Source organism: Alligator mississippiensis, chromosome 1 (genome assembly GCF_030867095.1).
Source record: "Alligator mississippiensis isolate rAllMis1 chromosome 1, rAllMis1, whole genome shotgun sequence".
In the NCBI taxonomy this organism is placed as follows: Eukaryota; Metazoa; Chordata; order Crocodylia; family Alligatoridae; genus Alligator; species Alligator mississippiensis.
In genome coordinates this window covers 118308947-118329596 of record NC_081824.1, presented here as the reverse complement: position 1 = coordinate 118329596, position 20650 = coordinate 118308947, and the positions used below count along the sequence as shown (strand labels likewise).

The 20650-nt window shown below is 44.3% G+C and overlaps 1 protein-coding gene across 4 annotated transcripts in view; it reads right to left on the bottom strand.

Annotated features, from left to right (window-relative positions):
* The window catches only part of PDE7B (phosphodiesterase 7B), a 317941-nt gene that overhangs the window by 7089 nt on the left and 290202 nt on the right, over nt 1-20650 (bottom strand). For all 4 annotated transcript variants that reach the window (XM_059713360.1, XM_019479635.2, XM_019479634.2 and 1 more), the window contains 4 exons: nt 15408-15499; nt 12687-12831; nt 9751-9847; nt 4608-4688 (listed from right to left, as the gene is read on the bottom strand). In XM_059713360.1, the coding sequence (XP_059569343.1) occupies nt 4608-4688; nt 9751-9847; nt 12687-12831; nt 15408-15499 (415 nt within the window). The remainder of the gene's footprint in view (nt 1-4607; nt 4689-9750; nt 9848-12686; nt 12832-15407; nt 15500-20650) is intronic.

Sequence of the window (20650 nt, the reverse complement as noted above, 5' to 3'; positions counted from 1 at the left end):
AAGGCATCTTTCTTAAGCAGCTGACTTTTGTCTTTCCCTTGAATAGTTGTGTTAGACAGGCTTCTCTTCAGGCATTTGTTTTGTATGACGTGATTCTTGGTTCTGAGCTGCATGTTAGAAAATCACTGACCCAGAAACAAAACCTGTTGGATTATTTATCTGCACCTATTATTTGGAAATGGCTACAGCACAATTAAGGTGGCATGTTTTGGTTTTACTGCTCTGTTTACAGAGTCAGAGGGTGCAGGTTCGTGTTATGTGTAGTGGAGAAAAGATTACTAAGAGTGTAGGCTGCTGTATCATTTGAGATGTTTCAAAGGGCTTTGGAACACCTTTGAAGTATTTCAGAAGGCTACCACACAGACACACTGGTGGGATAAACCACTCCCACCTGTGACAGAATAGTACCTCAGGGAGCTGGTATTATTTTGTACTGTTTTGGTCTATTGTACTTTTGTGCAGGTGGTTGGTCCTCCAGAATCCCAAGATGCAATGTCCTCTCACCCCCACCCCAGCACCCTGACTGCATCTGCCCATCTCTCCACCCTCTCCCTGCACTCCATGCACTTGGGCTGCTCCTTGAAGCTCTAGTACTTGGGGCACTGCTACTCCCTGCCCTCTGGCCCCAGGACTCCCAGTGACCAGGGTGCTTCAAGTGCCAGGAGGCCCGGTCTTTGAAGCAGAGGAAGCATCTGGACTTCCAAAAGTCCCAACCTAGAGAGCAGCAGTGCCCTTGAGGAAGCAGGGCCACAGCTGCAGTGCCCCTGTGGTGCCCCTGGTTCTAACTGGGAGGTGTAAGGGGCTGTACATGTGTCCTGGAGCTGAAGTGCTATGTTTTTTTTAAATGTTTCTAGGCCCAAAATATGTCAAATGGTCCATCTGTTTCACCCTGAATGCCCTGTTTGTGTATGGGAGCACAGAGACTAGGAGAGTGGTCTAAAGCTGTATGGTGGCTTTTCATTCTACGTAGGGAAAATGATCAAGTGCTTCTAAATATTGGGAGGGTATTGTTCTGCTAGCCTGTGAGCAGGGAGAGATGAGTTTGCAAAGCACACATGGATAGTGAATATTTGACTACATCTGTCAACATCTGATAGATGATAAAAAATCATTTTGATGGAAGCAAAAATTGAAACAATGATTCAAGGCTGTGATTTAATTTGATCCTAAAAGCAGGCAGCAGAAACAATGCCTTTTATTTCTTCTTTTAGATCTTCCTGAAACAAGCTACTGCACCCATTTCTAAATAATGCAGCAGAGCAAATGCTCACAAATATGCACTGCTGGCTGGAAGACCTGCTGCAGATGAAAACAATCTTGCAAATAAGTGAACCAAAGCAATGCCAGGATAAGCATGGTCTGTTCATCAGGCAAGTGTTTTACAAAGCATAACAGAACACTGACTGCTAGACAAAGAAGTATTACACACAACTAAGCAAGTTTTAATGTTTAATCAGACCTCAATACAACACTGCTATTCAATCCTGGCTGAGAATAATGGCACAGCAAACAGACTGTGTGAATTAGTGCTGATTAACAAGGTTGTGTCTTATTTTAAATAAACATATGAATACACATTTAATATATATGCATTTTCATAGAGAATGTTATGTTTTGGAAAATATTATATCTAATCCTATAAACAACATTTATGTATTTGGGGTGTACTTGGTAGTCGTGTTGGCATGTAAATACACTTTTAAAGTCCTTGTCTTCTTTATACATTTCTGTCTATGCCAGATGGATATTTATTTGTTAATGAACTAAGACAAACCAGGATAACTAGCATCCTGTATCCAATAACCTGAAAGAGCTTCTGAACCTGGTTATTCATCACAAAATACCTATGAAGGATTATGCTAATTCCTCCTTTCCAGATAAAGAAACTCAGGCTTTCTGAGGTCAGAGATGGCATGTCAAAGCCAGAATCAGATTTTAAGGGAGCTTGATACCCCCTGTCTGCTCTTACTGTGTGCTGGTGGTGCTGATGAATACTGCCTCTCACACACGCCATGGTACAACTACCCTAAACAACAGGTGCAGTGAAGCAATCTTTTGGATTAACAAATCTAGATGCCTGAGTGTGCTACCACTTGCACAATCCTAACCTTACTAGGGATCTGGACGTATACCATTTACCTTGGTATAAACAAAGTTTGGACACACACCATATGAATTTATACTAGTTTACCAGAATTCAGTGAAGAGATCTGGAAAAATCAGAAGTAAAACTACATCATTCTAAGTTTCACTGATATAGGTGTCAGGTAGCTGCTTCTCACTCAGGACAGAAATTTGCTAAATATAAACAGGCTATTACAGGTGCCTCTGCCACCTAGTGGCAAGGTATGGTAATGGTGCCTATTTCAGCAGCTATCCTGAGACCTGACTTTCTGTCCACTCCAAACACTGGTATAACACACGCTGGTTTCTGGTATAACATAGACTAGTTTCTGTACACTGATATAAATTATGAGTCTGGTAAGTATCACATATCTAAACCATAAGGAAATGACTTCTGATATGTAAATTGGGAAAGGTCTGGCATTTATATCACTGTCACATGGCAACACTTGCTAGGAATGGTGATGCTATATGGTCTGAACAGTCTTCTGGGCCATAAACTTTGGTGTGAAGAGATGCAGGTCCCATAATTTTCTGGTTTTACCTTCCTTAGGGTCTGTCCACATAGCAGCCTCAGGCACATGGACATAGACTGGAGCTAGCTAGCTAGCTGACTCTAGCTTCAGTGGCTGGGAGCCCGGGTGGGCTGCAGACTTGTGTGGTTAGCTTACACAGAGCTGCATGTTGCCAAGGCTGCACTGCTGTCAGTACCTGAGCTAAGTAATTTAAAACTATCACACGTATGTCTATGTGAACTGCAGTCATTGCAGTGCAGACATACCCTGGATGACTTAATTATTCTTGTCCTGAAGTTGTTTTTGGACCTTACCCTTTGTTAACCTGCTGGAAAATCTGCTCTGGGAGAAAAGATCTGAGCGATAAGTCTTGTATTCATTAAGATGAACCTGACCTCAGTGGCAGAGGGCATCAAAATAAATTGCCCAACTCCAAGCAATTGTGTGTGCGTGGGGTGGGGGAGAAGGAAGGGGAAGTACAAACCAGTTATTGAATATCAGATACTTTTAGATCTGAAGTTATTCCTGCCTCATGTTTTCCCTGAGTGGGAGGAGGAAAAAGGAGGAAGAAACATTTAGTAACATATGGGCCCCTCTACATGTGTAGGCAAAGGCATTTTGGGCTGCACATGTAGTACTGGCAGTAAGGCAGGGGGAGCCCAATGTACCCCCATGGCTGGGAGATGCAGCAGCTGCGATCTTCCAGGTACATGGGGTGCATGAAGCTGTGGGGTGCTGCCAGGAGCATGTCAGCAGCTCCTGGGGCTGAGAGTCCCCTTAGTTACAGGACTTCCAGTGCCGACTGGGCATAGTGCACCCCTGTGGCCCTGTCAGCTGATTGACCTCCCAGTCACAGGGGAGACCCTGCTACATATGCAAATTAAAACTCGATAGCAACCAGCTATAAAGTTAGTACACATTTTTGAGGTCTAACTTTATAGGTGGTTGGAGGTTTTTATAGCCTGATAGCTACTTTGCATGTGTAGCTGATCTCAAGGTAATTGTGCAATTAACCAGTTAATTGTGCGATACCTATAACTGCTGAGGGGGCCTAATTGTTCAATTGTGACCATTTGTCGGAGCATCTGAGAGGCTACATAGCTGCCCCCACAATTTACCATGCACATGGTGTGGAACTATAGAAGCTTATATGTAAACACTGAAGAAAAGTAATCGTTAGGCTTCTGGGGCTGGCCACGCACAGTGCACTGGAGTTACTGCTCTTAACTCAAACTTTCTCTCACTCCTCAGCTTGGGGCAGCTGTAGAGGATGTTCAGCCAGCTCCCATGAGGAGGGAAGCCTTCCCTCCCTCTTCTGCTCAAATGCAATTTTGTTTTGGAGGCAGCTCACCAGACTGTGGGATGGCTACATGTGAAAACTCGGAGGAAGGAGGAGAGAGGGAAAACAAAGGGGATGCTAGAGAACTAGAAACACTGGGTGGATTACTAAAATAGTCCTGCTGCTGCTGCCTCAGCTAGCTAATGTGACCCACTGCACAGCCTGAGCATCAGAACAGGGCATCTTTGTGGGTATTATTGTAGAAAGTTAGAACAGAAAGCAAAGACTGAGCTACCCTAAGGTAGCAGGTGCTAAGCATGTCAAAGGTTTCATGATGCCCCTTGGTTTCATGAAGCATCACGCTTACACAGCTCTGGAAACACTTGTCCTAATTCTCTCAAACAGCTGAACTATTCCAGTATGTGGGATCAGGCTGCAAGTATCTGACCTTTTCTGTGAGGTTCATTCCCTTGTGAGCTATTGTTGTGTTAGGCCTTAGCTCAGGGAGTGAGTGGCAGTAAAGCTAAACCAGGTCCAGTGCACTCAGCTTTGCTATAGAGTCCTGTGATCTGCTTGGTAGGTAAATTCTACTGCATCCTATATTATGGTCCAGGTTTTACTTGATTATGGGTTGTACTAGGATGGGGTTTGCGGGTAGGAGAAGACAAAAGAATGAACGTAAAGCTCACCAATTTGTATGCTAGGTATCGTGTCCTTCTGCTGATTACAAAGAGGGCTTATTTCCAGTTCAAATTTTTGTTCCAGGTCACCTATCAAAAAAAAGAGAGAACCATTTTTGCCACTTGCTGATTTAGGATGTGACTTTCATTTCTTATAATACAGATGGAAAAGCAAATCTCAAAAGAAGCTACATCTGTGTTGACCTTTATACTTCTCCATTTGCTGTCTACGATGAATATCACAGTTTTAAAGATAGATTGAAAGAGAGAGGACAGGGAATGTTTTCATGCAGAAATCAGCACTCAGGTACTGTGATAAAGAGCATGTGAAATGTTTAAGAAGGTTAAACCAAAAATGTAAACTTTCACAGGAAATGACTCTAAGCAAGTGATCTTCTGCACCAAAGAAATCCCAGCACGTTACTAGCTATAGTCTGCCAGAGTGGCTAAGCTGTGTGGAAAGACAGAGCTTAGAAAACTCAGCTAAAGTGTGAGACCTAGAGAAAGTCTCTGTATATGTGTTCAGATGATCTGGGAGAACTCTCCTGGGTTTGTTTTCTTGGTTTAAAAAAAACTTACCTGGATAGACTTTTGAATGCTGAGGCCCTGAGGAGCAGAGAACTTGCAGTGCTGACACTTTGTGGCCAGGGGGCCCCTGTACACACATTTCAGTGTACTCTGCAGACTCCCTCAGTCTGCCTGGAGACAGATAGCAGCAGTGTACAGGACAGGCCTGATTGGCTGACCCAGACTGTTTAGGGTCAGCCTGTGTCTCCCTGCAGCACAATGTGGGAATTGTGAAGAAGGTATGCTTTGCTCCCTGTTTGGCTGGAGCAGTAAACTTCAGCCCAAATAAAGCATTGTCTCCCTGGGGGGGAAGGTGGGGAGCAAAGCACCCCTGGGAAACTGGAGGACTGTGTTGCGCTTCTTTAAGAAGGGAACATGTACAGACATTTGCTCTCCCAGGAAAAACTCTCCTGGGAATGATTTAACCTGGGTTGTTCATGGGTTATTTTTCTCCTGGAGTGGCCACCTTTGGTGTAGGGGAAAAATCCTGAACATCTATACACTCGTACTTTTTCCTCGGGGAGCAGTGACTGTCCCAGAAGAAACTGAATGCCTGTACACGGCCATAAATTGCTCTCAGTTTTCGAATGAATGACTAGGGGCACTGACAGAAGTGACGTTTTGTCACGCAATCAGCCTCTGAAGCACTACACTGCCATGCCCTGACAGAAGAATGCGGCTGCAGAGCTTTTTAAAAATGCCCAATTACACGACAATCTGAACCCTCGTTATATGAGGATTCAGATGAAGGCGCTCCGAAGTGGAGTACCTTCATTAACGTCTGTCAGCACAGGCCGGGAGTAGGGTGGGCTGATGTAGCCCAGCCTCGCCCCTGGTGCTGTCTTCAGAACGGGAGGGGGCAAAGAGAGGGTAGGGAATTCCACCTGGAGTTTGCCCAGCCTGTGCTAGAGGGTGGGGCAGGTGAGCTGGGCAAACTCCAGACTGAGCTTCCTCCCTTCCCTTCCCCGCTTCCCATTCTGAAGGCAGCACCAGAGCTGGGCTAGGGGAAAGTAGCTGTGGACATGCTGCTGCTCCAAACTGGAGCTCGACCCCCTAGCCCCCCAGACCCAACAACGAATGTCTGTTGGATCTGTGGGAATGTTGTAATCCATGGCACTTCCTGGGAAGCACCATGAGTTACAGCAGGGAGCTGCACGCCTGTCAGTGCCCAAGGGTCATTAGTTGGACCTACAATCTGCCCTTTTAGAATATACGACGAGGCCCTCCTTTTGTTATTCTTATGCACATGAGAAAGCTTAAATTTTTGTTTCTGTTTTACCCCTGTTAAGCTGCTCTATGATTCAAAATTATACTTGTTTTGTAGGGGTGGATTACCTGCATCAGTATTAGCAATGGTCCAAGCACTAACATAGATGAAGTTCAGCTGTGTTAATCACCAGGTGACTGCTCTGTCATGAAATTGCCTTTAGAGGCCAGCAGCTGGTACTTAGTGTTTCTAACAAGGAACTAATTGTGAAGAGCTTGTATGAAACCCAGATTAAAGTCCTTGATGCAAGTATTAAGAGCAATTTTGGAAAAATATTCAGGTACTGTCTTTGGGATAATAAAACCTATGTAAGGAATTGATTTTTGAATTTGCTTGGGGTTTATGATTTTTAGGGTTTGTTTTTGTTTTTTTAATTTGTTTTTAATGAAAACTGCTGACAGGCAAAGAACATATATGTGTACATGTAAAACATTTCCTTGACTGGTTTCCCAGTACCAATATATAGGCATAAAGATGTATTTTGTTTTCAAAATTAAACATGAAGGAGATTTTGTCACTGAAACGTTCTTCCCAGATCTAGTTATTACACTAGTACAAATATTAAGCCTGGCCTCATTTACCACATATTCAGTTAATCTATAACTGATGTCCTGGAATATACTACCTGCTTCTATGGCTTTGACAACTCATTTAATCAAAGAAGCTGAAATTCTGCTTTGTATGGTAAGAATTATTGCTCACTTCTATGAAAGATACAGACTTTGATTAACTACTTGGAGCCCCAACTGCATGAATTGGTCACAGGATTTATCTGCACTGGGAAAATTTGCAATCAATTTAAACTGTTTTTTAAAGCTGTTTAGGAACAGTTCAAGTAGGCTGAAAAGTATTTTTTGGAACAGGATTCAACACTACCTCAATTCCATAAAAAAAAGATTAAACTTAATTAGCTATACACTGAAATTCAACTGATTTTAAAGTATTTGTCTAGCTGAACAGGTATTAAGACCAATTACAACATTTCCTCATGACACCAGACCCTGGTTAAAGCAGTGACATTATATGGCATTACAAGTATTTCCCCAAGACACATTTTAAAGACTTTCTATAGCTGTTATCAGCTCATCATTTTAAGCCTTTTCCACTCATGTAAGTTGCTATGGGACTAATATTTGGTCCCTGATACATTCAGTGTTGTGATCATCATCAAGCACTTATGTCCTATCTACACTAAGGGCAGGGAGAGACAGACATATTCCCCTGATAACTTATATCAGTTTTGTAAGCGGATGTACATTACCTTGGGATCAGGAATGGACGTGTGTGCACCAATCCCAAGACTGAGGCATGACAGCTAACCCTGTGACTTGCCACTAGTTGATAGGAGAACAGGTGAGGCCTGGTTAGCTGTTAGCAAACAGCTAACCTCGAATGGATGCAGATATATCAAATGTGAACCAGTGTTAGCTGAACCTGTAGAGTTTTACCCCTGATTCTTACAGGAGTAATTCTTCAGCTGTGGTGACGTTTCCCTGGTTTAGGAGTTTGGATTGGTCATCTGCTACTTTTTTTTACACTGCTGCAGTGCTGATTATACTGATGTAAGCATTTCATCTGACCAGACCTTCTGTTACAGAGCACAGATATCAGTAACCAATTAGACAAACTGGTACTGAACACAGGGTGCAAGTATGGACAAAGACAATTTGCATCCAGTGCTGTGGGGCTGAGCTGGGTCTGAACAGACTACAAGGGGCTTCATCCATACTTGCTGTGTACTAACTATGCCAGGTAATAGTTCAGCTACCTGACAATGCTGGCCATCATGGGCAGATCTGATTTAATTCTGTAGTGTAATTGAGAAGTTTAAATAAATTCAGTACATTGGACCAGTGGGTCTAATGTACCTTTTTGGCAGGTGTGCCACAAATTAAGCCCTGCACCCTCACCGACTGCTACTCTGATTCCCTTATCCTGATTGATCTGCTGCTCTGCTTTCTGCTCCCTGAACTGCCACTGTGCTGCCTGCCCCCTCCCTAATCTGCCTCATGCTACATACAGAGGCTGCCCATGGTATCTGTAATGCAAGTTAGCCACACCTATATTAACCCACCGTGCTTGCTTTTTTAGCATTCCTGCCCATTTCCTCAGGCTGTGGCGAAGCTACTAAGAAAGATTTAACAGTGATTAAACACCATGTTGTTTTCACTCCTATAGAACAGCCTAGTCTTATGGTGGAGTGAAATGGTGTAATCAGCTCTCACTGAACACCATCTATAGCTGAGTTCTTTGGAGGGGTTAGAACATATTTGCAATAGATTCTAGCAAAGGTTTGTGCCTTCAATTCAGTTAGGGGTTTGAGAAGTGCATTAGGACTGTATCTTCCTTGCAATTGTAAAAAGAGAAGTCGGTCGCATTTTGGAAATGGCAAATGTAAGATAAGTTTGCAACTATTAAGTAAAACCAAGAGTGATAGATGTGCAATGCATGTGCAGCCCACATCCACCTGGGTTTTGGTTCAGTGAAGATGATTAGAGGACATTTGAAGAAGATTCAGACTGTGCTACTAATGAAAACTAAGGTCTGAGCCACAGCAAACCCCACCTCACTGGGCATGTCTACACAAGACATTTACTGCACAGTTGACTAATTAGTTCCATAGTAAATGTCTCGGCATTTACAAGTGAAGGGTGATTATGCTGGAGTAAGCTAACTAACTCCACAGCAGGATAGTACTTGTATCTACAAGTACTTAGGAGTACAAGTACTTGTATCTATAAGTACTATCCTGCTGCAGAGTTTTTTACTCCACAGCAGCACACATGTAGATGCTGATGCAGCTGGCTAGGGAAGGAGAGTGCTTCAGTGCGGGGCTGCCTGCAAGGTAACCCCACACTGGAGCACCCTCATGCCCCAGTCAGCCTCTCTGCAGCATGTTGAGCTGAGGGGTGGGAGGGCAGCTCCTGGCTGGCTGACCCCTGGGGCCTCCTGCCAGCTGGGCCTGGTTTGACCTGGCTCAGTGTGCTGTGGTCCCAGGTGTACTTCAAACAGCACACCTTTGCTTTAATTGCATGTGTAGATGTGGTCACTGACACCATCTTATAGGAGCAGTCAGATCAATGAAACATATGCTGCTCTTCTCTTCTGTTTCTTTACCTCCCCCTTCATTAGCAACCACTTGCAAAATAAGGCCACAAATCTGCTGACCAGCATATCTCTTCAGTAGATTTCAAGGGGGAATCAGGTAGGCAGAGCTGACTGCAGAGCGAGTGCCACTTCAGATAAGCCAATTTCTCTTTCTTCAAATTATTGCCTGAAAGTGAAAGGGGAACCTGTTTGGTACATCAGAGGACTGACCTTGCCGATAGAATTCCTCACAGACTCTTTCACTCCACTGCTTGCTTGTCTCCCAAAGCCGACAGGGATTGCAAATGTCAGCACACTTGAGTGCGATCTGCAAACAATAAGGGAGGGAGAAAAATGATTAGCTAGCAGTCACTCAGCAGCAAATCTCCCGCACTCCAAGGGGCTGTGAAACCGCTTAGTGGCACACTCATTGTCAAGTGGGATTAAGAATACATTTGAGAAACTGAGCCCCACCCCAACATGCCTCTTCAGGAAATGACACTTACTTAAATGTGTAACAAAATCAGTATTCAGAGCCCCACTTTTATAGTAGTGAGAATGAGAGAAGCACCAAATTCCAAGACTGCAGAGCTTCTTGGACATGACTCATGGTGGGCAAGCCAACAAAAGCTTCAGGCTGGCTCCCGCTGACTGCTTGGCTCAGCATCTGCCATTGAGGATGAGGAAAGGAAGAGCCAAGCCAGTGTGAGAATGTTTGGGCAGCACTTCCTTGTGGTCTTGGTGAGTGACCTTTCATATCACTTACATTAGGGATAATTTTGATATGTGGATACAGTCCACTTGGATAGGTCAGCTGTGTTGCTGTTTACATAGCTAAGTACAGGACCCTCTGGTTTGCCTCTGGCTCTGTTTCCCTTTGCTAGGAGTTTAAAGTTCTTTGCTGAGGTAGAGCTGGGGTAGGGCTGGAATGGAATCAAGTAGCTGCTGCTTCTCAGGAAGAGTATGATACACCGTCATCTGCCTGCCTTATCTCCTCAAAACCAAATGTCTTCTGCCTGGCTTCCTCATGGACAATGCCCAGTTTGTTGATGGGCTTGCAGTTGTGCTTCTTAATGGGTTAGGCAAGATGTATTTGTGCAAAGGCATGCTAGGGCCTAGTGGAGAAAGCAGGAAAAACAAAACTCTATCCTGTGTAAATTCATACTTGCGGAATGGGGGAGGATGCTCTCGTTTCCCTCAGCCAACTGGATAAAACTGGCTGTGATATTGCTTTGTGCCCACAGAGCACTGTACTACCAGTCTTCAGTAGTTCACTCTTCTTCTTCTTGTTTTACATATGGGAAAAATGAGGTTCAGAGAATGGTGGCTGGATAGCCCGGCTGGATAGCCCGGAAGTGACCAACCAGCATAAGAATGAATGTCTCTTGATTTCTACTCTCAAGTCTAATCCACCTTTTCTGTGCCTCGGTTTCTTTTTCTAGAAGGGAGGTGGTGACTTTTACCCTAGGTAGAATTTGTGATTCCTCCTTATTTGTATCAGCATCCTGCTTGATCTGTTAAGAAGTATGAACCCAACAACTTCATGTTGTTCAGGCAGTAAGAAGACATTTTGTTTTCAGGAAGCAAGACAAGCAGATTACTATACATCCTAGTCTTCTGAAATGGCAGCAGCTTCTCAACTAGTTATTATTCCTTCCCCTACCAGGCTCATCTTGGCTTGAAATCAGCAAAGCACAGGTATAGTCTAGGCTCCAGGGTTCAGCTGGCAGAGCTATAAGTGTGTCTATAGCTGTTTTGAGGCAGCAGGAGCCTCTTTCTGCAGGCAGAGTAACACTACCTCTGTGAGGGAATTAAGGCAGCTGGCATTAGGTGAATGTGTTCCTTCAGCACTAGCCGTCCTCCCAGGCTTGCTTTGTACCCAGGTGGCATAACTGCTGAACAAAACTGCACAGCCACGTAGTTGCCATCTGTGGCTGTGTGTAGATGAAATGAAAGGTGTATTTAGACAACGCTTTAAAGCGTGCTAAATGCTTTTGCACTGCTTTAATGGTGTCAGTGTTTGCATGCCTTGGTGGTGTATTGTGCATTAATTCCAGCCGCTGTAGGAAATTTGGTGGTGTAATGAACCTTAAATGATTTGGGGCGCAAACTAAAACTCTTTTGAGGAGATTTAGTATGCTGCCCCTACAGCTGTGGAGTGAAGCACCGGGCTCCATGCAGCTCTTCAGGAAGCCAATGCAGGCAGCCTGGCAGCAGCCCAGGAAAGCAGCTCTGCCCAAGAAAAGTGGTGAGCTTGATCTTTTTTTTTTCCTCCCTCCCTGAAGCCTGCCTGAGGTGTGCGGGGGCCCAGTGCTTCCCTCCGTGGCTGCAGTGCCCCCTGGGACTGCCTGAGCCCGGTGCCTGCGGGCAGGTGCCGCCTGGAGGGGGCCGCAGCTGCTGCAGAGGGAAGCACCAGTCCCCCCACCTGCAGCCCAGGGACTGCTCTGCCTACTGGCAGCTCACCCTCCCCTCCTCACCAGAGAGGCAGGTAAGTCAGCAGGATGTGTGCACAACACAGATGTATAATCAGCCCTAAATTGAAGCGGTTTTTTAAAACCCACTGCTTCAATTTAGGGCCCCTGTTTTGTCTATACACACCCTGTTAGAACAACTGCAGGGAAGGCCTTGGGCTGGTAGTTTTACCCAGTGGTTATTTCTTGAACTGCTTTGTTTGGTTGGAGCCTTGTTCTGAATGCCCTACTAACAACTTTGGTAGGGCTGGGAGAATCAATTTGGTTTGGTTTCCTCATTTGCTGGGAAAGCAGAATCACCAGCCACTGCTAGTGCCATGATAGTGATTGCTCTTTGTGCAGATAGAGGCTGGAAGCCTTAACCAAATGGCCATTACTTAAGTCTCTGCCACCAGTGCCACTGTAAAATAGGACAGTGAGGCTGCAGTAAGAGGATAAAACTCTTGCCTGTTGTGGGAAAGAGACAAGGTAGCCTGAGAATAAAGAAATGAATAATAGCTGATGTGAGCTACTCAGTCACTGATCCCTTCCTGAATTTGTTGTATGTAGATTGTGCAAGGGAACAAGATTAGGGGTACGTTTTGTTTGCAAGGCAGGTCAGATGGCAGCAGATAGTGGGTGCCAGGATCCCTGAGGTAGAGGCACAGGTAACGTGCATGCAAGTTGTGATACATGGACAAGGATTCAGAAAGGTACCTGGAGCATGAAATGTCTGTCGTGTGCATCCTCCAATCTCAAATCCTGATTGTCGAGGTGAGCTTTCAAACGGATCAAGAACTCATTTTGCCTATTGATGTCTGTTGCCAAGATCAGGGAGCCCAGCTGCTGCTCAATATCCTGTCTGCAGTCAAGAAAAATGTGCCCTTTTGAACAGGGGATTGTTGAACGTTAATAGTTTAAATCCACTTAACCTCCCATCTCCCTCTGCAGATTACATGATGACGTGAGTGAGCAGAGAGATTCTCGCTCTGTGGACTCAGCCTTATCCCCTTCCTTATCCTTTATAGGAACAACTTGTAGGATACAAGCATTTTAGCTGCCTAAGGGGAGTCATGTGGAAGACGCAAGGAAGCAGAATAATGGTGTTGGCATAGACAGCCCGGAGAGCTTCCAAAAAGTAGTGTGAAGACTGAAAACTACACAGCATGATATATTACTGGGAGGACACAGAAAGCATGCAGGAGAATGAATAGCCACATCCAGTTCCAGTTTGGCAGCCATACGTAGAACAGGGGACTGAACTTTATTGCTCTAGAGAACAACTGAGAAGACACACTGGATGCTTTAGGAGACTACCAGTGGGAGATGGGCTTAATTTGCATTCTTGCCCAAGTCACCAGGACTAAAACTTAGATGTGGCAAGCTTCTGGGTAACTTGAATCCAAAGGATTTGTCTCCAGCCCCTGTAGCACTGTGCACGCATGCACACAAACAGCTGCAGCAGAAACAGCAGCACATCAGTTAGCCCAGCCTACATCTAGTCTTTGGCTTTTCTGCCCAGGCTGTCATTGCTCCCACAAGGCAACAGTAAAGTTAAATACTATCCTGGTTGCGTGGATGACGTCTAGGCCATGTCTATGCTAGGGAGACCTTCTCTAAGAGCTAAATTCTATTTCATCTTCACGCACCTAAATGGCAGTTACATAGCTGCATAATGGTAATTTTGGCACTTACGTGAGGTTTGGAGTCCATATAGATATGTGTGCCCTGTGTTTCTGTGTTGAGCATGTTCAGTAGCCTGAACTCTGGCTGCATAGATGTGCAAGGGAATAGCATCACTTGAGTGTTTGCATTATACCATGCATGTCCTAAAATTTTATTTTTAGGAAAACCACAATTGGTGCTTGGGGGGGAAGGTGAAGAAGCCTAGTGGTTAGGGATCTGCCCAGGGAATAGGAGACCCAGTTTCATCCAGAGAGGGTTTGAACCTCTCTCCTACTTCTCAGCAACATGTTCTAAGTACCAGGCTACAGGCTACATGTCAGCCAGAACAATCCTCCACGGGCAGCTAAGTGGGGTCAGGAGGAGGGAGAGAAACCAGAGGGAGCGGGGCTCAGGAAGTTGGCTGCTGCCCTACAAGGGAAGGGGTTGTACCCAGAGTTCCTGCCCTCAGTGGGGCTGAAACTATTGCAGTGCTATTTATCCACTTTATGCAATAAATAATAAGTGCAAGGTGCAATGAACCAGCTTCAAGAGGAAGGATGGAGAGGGATGTGGCTAATAACTCCTGTTACCTAGTGGTTAGAGCACTGAGCTAGGTAGCAGGAGATGCAAATTCAAACCACCTCTGGGCAAGGGGGTACTTAGAATCTGTTTCTCCTTGTCCCAGGGCAAATATGCTAACCACTGAGATTTTGGGCTAACAGCTAGGAGGTCTCCTTCTCCAGATTGTACCCCCCTGCAGCTTCAAGTAGAATCTAAGCCATGCTTACATGTCAGTATTGCTGCTGGTAGCTACGTAAGCATCACTTAGGCTCAGGATGTAACAATATGTACAGATCTCAGAGGCAAAACCAGCAGCAGCAGAAAGGAGGAGTCTGAAGGAGGAACAGGGAGTGAGGGGGAGGAGACAGGAAGTAGAGGAGAGTTAGAGAGGCTGGGGGAGAACAGCAGGCCCTGTAACAGCTCTGTAAGAAACTGCTATAATAAAGACACTGTTTATATTGAGTAGGAAGCTGTTCCTTGATTACCCAGACAGGGGCACATGAAACACAGGAAAGTACATCTGGATTTAGCTCAACATTTTCCATAATTTTTTACCTGAATTCTGAACAGGTTTAATTGATCTAGTGTAAAAAACCCAGTGGGGACCTTCAGAGCTTTGCTACTCTGGGACTCCCCACATTGCTAGGGAACTACTCAATTTGCAGTTTTTGCAGAAACCACAAAATCCAGGCTTGTCCATGAAATCGACAGCAACAACAACAATAAAATACTAAAAATAAAATGCTGGGAGGGGAAGCTTCTGGCTGCTGGGGTGGCAAGAAAGACAGTCGACAAGATGGCAGCTGCCTTGTCGTCCCTCCTCCCCACCCAGGGCCTCTGTCAATCAGTACTGAGGGGTGGGGCCACCACAAACTGACCGTGGAATTAGAACTTTAAGTACCGATCAATCTGCAAAAATTTGCAAGTCCCCCTATGATTTAGGTAGACCCTCTCCCTTTGCTAATAGTGGTGAAGTCATGCCAGCAGTGGTAACAGTGGCAAATATCTAGAAAATGTCCCTACGGTAGAACTAGAGCAGATGTCTCTCTCACTAATTGGCTGCTCTGCTTTGCTCCGTCCTGGGGAGTAGGCTAGCCTAACTTGCTTGGAGTCCCTTGGACTCTGCTCTTGTTATTAGATCAAGCAGTCAAATAAGCCAGTGACTGGTTTTCTGTGGAATTCATCAGCATGTTTCTCATGGGGTGCACTTACATCATTTCCTTTGGCAGATGGGCAAGGAGCCCTGATTCTCGAAGCATGCCTATTGTGGATCGCCAGTGATGATTTTCTAAAACTGAGACATTCTGCGGAGAGAAGAGGTAAATAAGTACAAGCATACCATAGATAAGCACCTTGTACTTAGAGCAGAAATTCTGTATTTAAAACATCAAATAATAGATTAAAATATAATTGAAAATTTTCTAGCAAAACAAGCTTAATTGTAAAAAATACTTGTTTGTTGAGCCCAATATGTTTTGTTCAACTTTCACTAAATTGAAGGCAGGATGCCAGGGTCCTGATTTCAGGCTGGCTAGCCCAGGGTTGGGGCAGCTGCACTGCCAGTGGCCAGGGCCTTGGATTAGCCCCAAAGCCCTGTCTGTCACTAAGTGGTAAAACCCAAGCTCTGATTTGTATTGATTCCTGTTAGCAATGAAGAATTTATATATCCATTTAAGAGCAAGCTGGATTACATTCTGGCATGCGCACTGACTGCAGCGTGATTTATAAGTCCTGAATGACTGAAGAATCTTTACTGTGGGATGAAACATGAGCCAAAAAGAATCCAGCTTGCTTTCCAGCTTTCACACTCTGGTTGTAGGGCTGGCAGCGAGATAAGAAAACTTCCATGCAGTGGGTTTGCCCAGCAGCCAGGAAAACTGGGAGCCACCGCTTGGTAGAACTGTCATTTTTGTTAATTTCATGGCCGCTGCCAACACTGAAACAAGAATGTCAGTTTCACTGGGCAGCTACAAGGGCCAAGAAACTTCCAATTCAGAGGAAAATTTAAAAAGATTTTGCTTCATTCTAATTCAAAGTTAAACCATTCTTTTTTTTTTATTTCTTTAAAGGGAAATTTCCTATAAACCGGAGTCTATTTTTGGGCCAGTTCTAGAACTAGTCTAGCTAATAAACATAACCTGCCTTTGTTAGTGGGCAACGCTTGATGCTGTAGCCACACGCTCAAAATCTCATGCAATGTCTGGTTAACCCTTAAATGCTATAAATGATAACCCAAAGATAACTGGCTTCTTGTAGGGGGTCAGAGTCCTCTCCCCTGCTGAGTATCTTGATTCACAGTGTCAATTTTGAGATCTACAACACTTTGTCTCACCTAACATTCACAGAAAGCATTTATTAAATCAGCTGTACAGAAAAAAAACTGTAGAATTGATCCCCTCAATAAACACATGATTAATTTTCACATTCATATTACAAGTGCTGCATCTATCTTTTCTTTTTTCCTGACTTCCCCCCCTGCTCTCTCTCAGGTTTTGCTATCATATCTTCCTCCTACCACCTTTTCCATTCCTTGGCTGCCTCCATCTCTGAATTCCTTACTTCTTTTTTATCCTTTGCTCTAAATCTCCCACCTTGCTACTCCATGCTTACTACCCTGTTTTGTTCAGATACTTTCCTCATCTTTTCTGTCCCTTGATAGGCAATGCAGTGGGAAGGGGAAAAAAATCAACATTAGATATAATTTTTATACAACACACAATTTATCTGAGGAACTTATTTTTGCAAAATTTATTTAGGCCAAGCACTGACCAGGTTAAAAGAAAAGAAAAAGAAATGTAAGACAACAAAAATATCCAGAGTTGGTAAAGAAAGGATTAAAGTTAACTCAAGAGCTGCCTCAAACAATGGAAGATTTTGTTGATCAAGTTATTCCAGAAGTGCCTACAACATTTACTGCCCCATCTTTTAAGATATTTAGTATTGTCCACAACTGTAGACATGACACTAGTTTTCCCCATCTGTAAAATGGAAACAGTGATACTGGCTTCCTCTGTAAAATGCTTTGAAATCTCCTCATGAAAAGCACTAAGAGCTGGACATTATTTATTTATCACCAAAGGGGGAGCAGTGGGAAGATCCAGCATAGCAAATCTTATCTAAGCTGAACCTCAAAGTGAAACTGGCAAGACACTCTCCAGCACTGTTTTTCTCTGCTAGCAGTAGAGGCTGAGCCAGAAAACGAAACCAACTGACCATCCTGTCAATTTCATATTGAGGCTTTTCTCATACATGGAGCTGGAGTGTTGGAAGCCAGGATGTAGCAAAGGCTCTGCATTCCACTTGCAAGGATTACATCCCAATAGTCTGCCTTATACCCTAAAGCATGAGGTTTCATTTCCTTACTAATATAGTTTGCTCAGTACAAATATTAAGAATGATCACAGAACTGTCATCCTCCTTTTCAAAATTAGCCACAATATTTGACACCAGATCCCCTAGGGGGATGTCTTCCACACGTCGACTGTACACCCTGGGCCTGGTCCTTGGCTATTCATATCACTGGGCATTTTACCATGGATTTCAATTGGAGTGAAATCAGGGGATAAATGAAGTATTATTTCATTTTTGTTTTAATGCATTGCCCACTGATCTGATAAAGGGATGCCTTGTTTTTTCATTATGGGATGGGGTTGAGACAAAGCCGAACCCTTTTAGGGATCAGATTTCATCTTTTTAGCTCCTTGAAGCATATTTGGGTCTTCATATTTGCAAACCATGTAATGCTCCTTTGTGTAATCATACTGCATGTAATTCCATCATACCCCTCTCATCACTTCTATCTCTCTTTGGATCTCTACAATGTCAGCTATATTTTACTGTGCTTTAGGTGAGATGACCGACACTGGAAACAATGTCCAGATGAGAAAGCACAGTTGTTTGCTGTATCATGTACAATGTAGTCTGTTTTCCTTTTTAATATACCATACACATGTTTTATCTTTCCAACAGTAACTGCTTACTTGAAGGAAACTGTTATTGAGGTATTGATGCTGATTTAAGTCTTTTTCTTCCACGGACCTAACAGATTCAGATCCTGGGCCTTTAGATTACTTTTGGCAATACACACTGCTGTTCAAACACATCAGGACTGTCCCTATAATCTTGTAGTTCTGAGTAAGCAAAATAAATTAAATGTAAGGAAGACACTGCAACCATTTTGTCTGGCTTTTCACCTATGAATTCTTAGGACTAAATCAGGCTGTTCACAGCCTGAACATATAAACAGGCTGTGTGACTGAAAACCCTGGGACCATAAGCATAAGTACTGCCTTTTTCTTTGAAGCCAAAGAATGCCTCATGGAAGTGCATGGCTATAATAGAACATATATATGTGTGTGTATGTATATATATATATATATATATATATATGTGTGTGTGTGTGTGTGTATATATATATATATATATTATAAAATCTATATAGATTTTGACCATTGTCTGTATTAAATACAGCTTGGTTTATTCCCAATGTCTAGTCAGCTTCCCTGGAGATCACCATCTCTTTAAGACCTCAGATGGGTGACACAGGTAGTGATAAAAGCTATGATGAATGGAGCATGCAGCCTTGGGGGATGTTGAGGTAACAGGAGAATTTAGTATTTTTGGGGTTGTTTTTTCATGCTAGTTATGAGAAATCAGAAATCAAGAGAAGACAAAGCATAACTGAGGGAAGAGATTTGTTTACAGGCTGTTATGGGAAGATGAAGGGAATTTCTAAGTTGGGGGGAAGCAGTTCCTGGAAGCAAGCATGGCATTCTAGTGCACAGATCTGCTAGAGAAGGCTTAGGGAAGTATAAAACAAAGAGCAGAGATCTGTGCGAACACACATGAAAGTGTGGATAAAATAAAGAGTTAACTTAAGAATTGTTAATTGTTCTTCTTTATTTCTTTATTTTTTTTTTGTTACTGCTCCAGGAAGGATTTGAGACCTCTCTCTACCTCATTTCTTTGACTTTCTATTCAGTGTATTTAAATAAATAACATACGGCATCAGGGGTGAGTCTAGAGGGGTACAATTTGTGGGTGGGCCTGTGGGCAGCCCAAAAGCCCCATATCCACTCCTATACTTCTGTGCCACAGTCTTGGGGTCTGTACTGTTCAACATCTTCATCAGCAGTCTGGATGTAGGAGTGGAAAGCATGCTTTCCAAATTTGCTGATGACACCAAGTTGTGGGGCGAGGTGAGCATGCTGGAGGGGAGGGACCGAATCCAGCTAGATCTAGACAGGTTACAGAGGTGGGCAGATGAGAATAGGATGGAGTTCAACACAGACAAGTGCAAGGTGCTGCATCTAGGTAGAAGGAACCAGCAACACACCTTAGGCTGGGGAACACCCTTCTTGTCAACATAGTGGCAGAAAGGGATCTTGGAGTCATTGTTGACTCTAGGATGAAGATGAGTTGCCAATGTGAGGAAGTGGTCAGTAAGGCTAACCGCACCTTGTCAAGCACCTACAGATGCATCACAAGCAGGTCCAGGGAGGTGATCCTTCCCCTCTGTGGCGTTGGTCAGGCCACAGTTGGAGTACTGCATCCAGTTCTGGGCGCCGCACTTCAGGAGGGATGTGGACAACATTAAGAGGGTCCAGAGGATGGCCACTCGCATGGTCAGGGGGCAGCAGGGCAGGCCCTACGAAGAGGGGCTGAAGGGCCTGAATCTATTTAGCCTCCACAAGAGAAGGCTGAGAGGGGATCTAGTGGCCATTTACAAACTCACCAGGGGGGACCAGCGGGAATTGGGTGAGGCTCTGTTCCCCTGGACACCACCCAGGGTTACTAGGAATAATGGCCACAAATTGTTAGAGAGAAGGTTCAAGCTGGACATCAGGAGACATTACTGTTAGGGTTGCCAGGTGCTGGATTGGGCTCCCAAGTGAGGTGGTGCTCTCATCTACCTTGGGGTCTTCAAGAGGAGGCTGGACAGATATTTGACTGGGGTGTTATTACCACACACTCGTTCCTGTTTGGGACAGAGGGTTGGACCTGATGATCTGTTTAGGTCCCTTCCAACCCTAAGCACTATGAAACACTATGAATCTATGAAGAACTTCTTTACAGTGAGGGTTGCCAGAATCTGGAATGGGCTTCCAAGGGAGGTGGTGCTCTCCCCTACCTTGAGGGTCTTTAAGAGGAGGCTAGACATGCACCTGGCTGGGGTCATCTGACCCCAGCGCTCTTTCCTGCCCAGGGCAGGGGGTCGGACTCAATGATCTGCTAAGATTCCTTCCGACCCAAACATCTATGAATCTATGAATCTAGCAATGTGTTTGTTTAAAGCACAGCTCCCGTTTACCTCAGTGCAAGTGCTCAGCACTTCTGCAAATCAGACCTGAGGGTTTCAAGTGGGCATCTAGAAAATGAGGGATATACAGTTAGGCCAGGTACAGACATTACACTTTTACCAGTGTAAGTGATTGGTAACCAGTTTATACCCATAA